This window comes from Salmo salar, chromosome 04, assembly GCF_965601325.2.
Source record: "Salmo salar chromosome 04, fSalSal1, whole genome shotgun sequence".
In the NCBI taxonomy this organism is placed as follows: Eukaryota; Metazoa; Chordata; class Actinopteri; order Salmoniformes; family Salmonidae; genus Salmo; species Salmo salar.
The window spans coordinates 5,930,001-5,935,000 of record NC_138294.1 but is presented as its reverse complement, the minus strand read 5'-3'; the positions used below and the strand labels follow the sequence as shown (position 1 = coordinate 5,935,000).

Below are 5,000 nucleotides of genomic sequence, written 5' to 3'. Positions count from 1 at the left end.
GGACATAGATCTGACAGATATAGATGTGTGGGACATAGATCTGACAGATATAGCAGCACCAGTCAACAGTTTGGACACATACTCATTCCAGGGTTTTTCTTTATTTTTTACTATTTTCTACATTGTTGTAGTAAAGAATTTATTTAACTCAGCAAGTCAGTTAAGAACAAATTCTTATTTACAATGACGACCTACCGGGGAACGGTGGGTTAACTGCCTTGTTCAGGGGCAGAACGACAGATTTTTTACCTTGTCAGCTCGGAGATTCGATCTTACAACCTTTCGGTTACTAGTCTAACGCTCTAACCACTAGGCTACCTCCCTCCACAATCATCTGACCTCAAACCAATTGAGATGGTTTAAGATGAGTGCTCAGCATATGTGGGAACTCCTTCAAGACTGTTGGGAAAGCATTCCAGGTGAAGCTGGTTGAGAGAATGCCAAGAGTGTGCAAAGCTGATGAATCTCAAATATAAAATATATTTTGACTTGTTTAACACTTGTTTGGTTACTACATGATTCCATATGTGTTATTTCATAGTTTTGATGTCTTCACTATTATTCTACAATGTAGAAAATAGTAAAAATAAAGAAAAACCCTGGAATAAGAAGGTGTGTCCCAACTTTTGACTGGTGCTGTAGATGTGTGGGACATAGATCTGACAGATATAGATGTGTGGGACATAGATCTGACAGATGTAGATGTGTGGGACATAGATCTAACAGATATAGATGTGTGGGACATAGATCTAACAGATATAGATTTGTGGGACATAGATCTAACAGATATAGATGTGTAGGACATAGATCTAACAGATATAGATGTGTGGGACATAGATCTGACAGATATAGATGTGTGGGACATAGATCTAACAGATATAGATGTGTGGGACATAGATCTAACATATATAGATGTGTGGGACATAGATCTAACAGATATAGATGTGTGGGACATAGATCTAACAGATATAGATGTGTGGGACATAGATCTAACAGGTATAGATGTGTGGGACATAGATCTCACAGATATAGATGTGTAGGACATAGATCTAACAGATATAGATGTGTGGGACATAGATCTCACAGATATAGATGTGTAGGACATAGATCTAACAGATATAGATGTGTGGGACATAGATCTAACAGATATAGATGTGTGGGACATAGATCTAACAGATATAGATTTGTGGGACATGAATGTGCTCTCTCTCCTCTCAGGCCAGCAGACAGCAGGGGGTACAGGAGGGGAACATAGAGACTGATGCACAGGTAAGAGAGAGTGAGTGTGTGAGAGAGAGAGAGAGAGAGAGTGTGTGTGAAGGACATGTACAGAATGATGTGTAATTTCAACAGCTGGTGGTTTACAGAATCAAACTAAATCTCCCCAAATCAAGTCAAATCAAAGTCAAGTCTGTTTCAGTTAAAACCTGTTGAGGACAGACGTTCCGCTAACAGCAGCGTTAGCAACAATGTCTTTAGGTTTCATACTTCCAATGAAAAAAAAAACCAAATCACTTCCAAAATACAGAAAGAAAATCTCAAAATCAGCAAAACTCCAATGAAGGTTTCTAACCAGTTCAATACAATAGGTTTCTAACCAGTTCAATACAATAGGTTTCTAACCAGTTCAATACAATAGGTTTCTAACCAGTTCAATACAATAGGTTTCTAACCAGTTCAATACAATAGGTTTCTAACCAGTTCAATACAGTAGGTTTCTAACCAGTTCAATACAATAGGTTTCTAACCAGTTCAATACAATAGGTTTCTAACCAGTTCAATACAATAGGTTTCTAACCAGTTCAATACAATAGGTTTCTAACCAGTTCAATACAATAGGTTTCTAACCAGTTCAATACAATAGGTTTCTAACCAGTTCAATACAGTAGGTTTCTAACCAGTTCAATACAGTAGGTTTCTAACCAGTTTAATACAGTTCAATACAATAGGTTTCTAACCAGATCAATACAATAGGTTTCTAACCAGATCAATACAATAGGTTTCTAACCAGATCAATACAATAGGTTTCTAACCAGTTCAATACAATAGGTTTCTAACCAGTTCAATACAATAGGTTTCTAACCAGTTCAATACAATAGGTTTCTAACCAGTTCAATACATTAGGTTTCTAACCAGTTCAATACAATAGGTTTCTAACCAGTTCAATACAATAGGTTTCTAACCAGTTCAATACAATAGGTTTCTAACCAGTTCAATACAATAGGTTTCTAACCAGTTCAATACAATAGGTTTCTAACCAGTTCAATACAATAGGTTTCTAACCAGTTCAATACAATAGGTTTCTAACCAGATCAATACAATAGGTTTCTAACCAGATCAATACAATAGGTTTCTAACCAGTTCAATACATTAGGTTTCTAACCAGTTTAATACAATAGGTTTCTAACCAGTTCAATACAATAGGTTTCTAACCAGTTCAATACAATAGGTTTCTAACCAGTTCAATACAATAGTTTTCTAACCAGTTCAATACATTAGGTTTCTAACCAGTTCAATACAATAGGTTTCTAACCAGTTCAATACAATAGGTTTCTAACCAGATCAATACAGTAGGTTTCTAACCAGTTCAATACAATAGGTTTCTAACCAGTTCAATACAGTAGGTTTCTAACCAGTTCAATACAATAGGTTTCTAACCAGTTCAATACATTAGGTTTCTAACCAGTTCAATACAGTAGGTTTCTAACCAGATCAATACAATAGGTTTCTAACCAGTTCAATACAGTAGGTTTCTAACCAGTTCAATACAATAGGTTTCTAACCAGATCAGTAGGACAGTTCAATACAATAATCTGAAGGAAACGTAGGCCTTAGAAAAATCCTTCCATATTTTGGTCTTCAAGAAGTCGACAAAGTTAAACTCATTTCAATAATCAAGACAATATCCCTTGCAGTGCAGAACGCTTCGACATCCCTGGACTTTTTCCAGCATTTTGTTTTTACCAAGTGGGATAGAAAGTGGATTTCACATTCAGTTTTGGTCAACGATCTATACAACATACTCTCTAATGTCAAAGTGGAAGAAACATTCAAACATTTATAAAAAAATAAAAAAATAATGTTTGAAAAATTAATCACTAATACAGCGCATTAGGAAAGTATTCAGACCTCTTGACTTTTTCCACATTTTGTTACCATTACAGCCGTATTGTTATTTCCCCTCATCAATCTACACACAAAACCCCACAATGACAAAAGCAAAAACAGGTTTTTAGACATTTTTTACAAATATATATATAAAAAAAATTGGAAATATTACATTTACATAAGTATTCAGACCCTTTACTCAGTACTTTATTGAAGCACATTTTGGCAGCGATTACAGCCTCGAGTCTTCTTGGGTATGACGCTACAAGCTTGGCACACCTGTATTTGGGGAGTTTCTCCCATTCTTCTCTGCAGATCCTCTCAAGCTCTGTCAGGTTGGATGGGGAGTGTCGCTGCACAGCTATTTTCAGGTCTCTCCAGAGATGTTCGATTGGGTTCAAGTCCGGGCTCTGGCTGGGCCACTCAAGGACATTCAGAGGCTTGTCCCGAAGCCACTCCTGCGTTGTCTTGGCTGTGTGTTTAGGGTCGTTGTCCTGTTGGAAGGTGACCCTTCGCCCCAGTCTGAGGTCCTGAGCACTCTGGAACAGGTTTTCATCAAGGATCTCTCTCTACTTTTATTCTTTGCCTTGATCCTGACTAGTCTCCCAGTCCCTGCCTCTGAAAAACATCCCCACAGCATGATGCTGCCACCACCATGCTTCACCGTAGGGATGGTGCCAGGCTTCCTCCAAATGTGACGCTTGGCATTCAGGCCAAAGAGTTTCATCTTGGTTTCATCAGACCAGAGAATCTTGTTTCTCATGGTCTGAGAGTCCTTTAGGTGCCTTTTGTCAAACTCCAAGTGGGCTGTCATGTGCCGTTTACTGAGGAGTGGCTTCCGTCTGGCCACTCTACCATGAAGACCTGTAGAGATGGTTGTCCTTCTGGAAGGTTCTCCCATCTCCACAGAGGAACTCTGGAGCTCTGTCAGAGTGACCATCTGGTTCTTGGTCACCTCCCTGACCAAGGCCCTTCTCCCCGATTGCTCAGTTTGGCTGGGTAGCCAGCTCTAGGAAGAGTCTTGGTGGTTCCAAACTTCTTCCATTTAAGAATGATGGAGGCCACTGTGTTCTTGGGGACCTTCAATGCTGCAGAAATGTTTTGGTACCCTTCCCCAGATCTGTGCCTCGACACAATCCTGTCTTGGAGCTCTACGGACAATTCCTTCGACCTCATGGCTTGGTTTATTCTCCGACATGCACTGTCAACTGTGGGACCTTATATAGACAGGTGTGTGCCTTTCCAAATCATGTCCAATCAATTGAATTTACCACAGGTGGATTCCAATCCAGTTGTAGAAACATCTCAAGCATGATGGAAACAGGATGCACCTGAGCTCAATTTCGAGTCTCATAGCAAAGGGTCTGAATACTTATGTAATTAAGGTATTTCAGTTTTTTATTTGTAATAAACATTTCTAAAAACCAGTTTGTTCGCTTTGTCATTATGGGGTATTGTGATGTCATTATGGGGTATTGTGATGTCATTATGGGGTATTGTGATGTCATTATGGGGTATTGTGATGTCATTATGGGGTATTGTGATGTCATTATGGGGTATTAGGTCTCTAAGAGTCATTACAGCTGGGAGTCTTTCTGGGTACGTCTCACACCTGGATAAGGGATTGTACAATATTTGTCCATTATTCTTTAAAACATTATTCAAGCACTGACAAGTTGGTTGTTGATTATTGCTAGCCAATCATTTTCAAGTCTTGCCATAGATTTTCAAGCCAAAGTAAGTCTTAACTCTAACTAGGCCACTCTGGAACATTCACTGTCTTCTTGGTAAGCAACTCCAGTGTAGATTTGGCCTTGTGTTTTAGGTTATTGTCCTGCTGAAAGGTGAATTAATCTCCCGGTGTCTGGTGGAAAGTAGACTGAACCAGGTTT

At 38.9% G+C, this 5,000-nt stretch overlaps 1 protein-coding gene across 2 annotated transcripts in view; it reads left to right on the top strand.

The window, feature by feature from the left end:
* anxa5b (annexin A5b) overlaps positions 1 to 5,000 on the top strand; it is a 27,343-nt gene that overhangs the window by 16,256 nt on the left and 6,087 nt on the right. For both annotated transcript variants that reach the window (XM_082973764.1, NM_001141036.2), the window contains 1 exon segment: positions 1,219 to 1,269. In XM_082973764.1, coding sequence (XP_082829890.1) covers positions 1,219 to 1,269 — 51 coding nt within the window.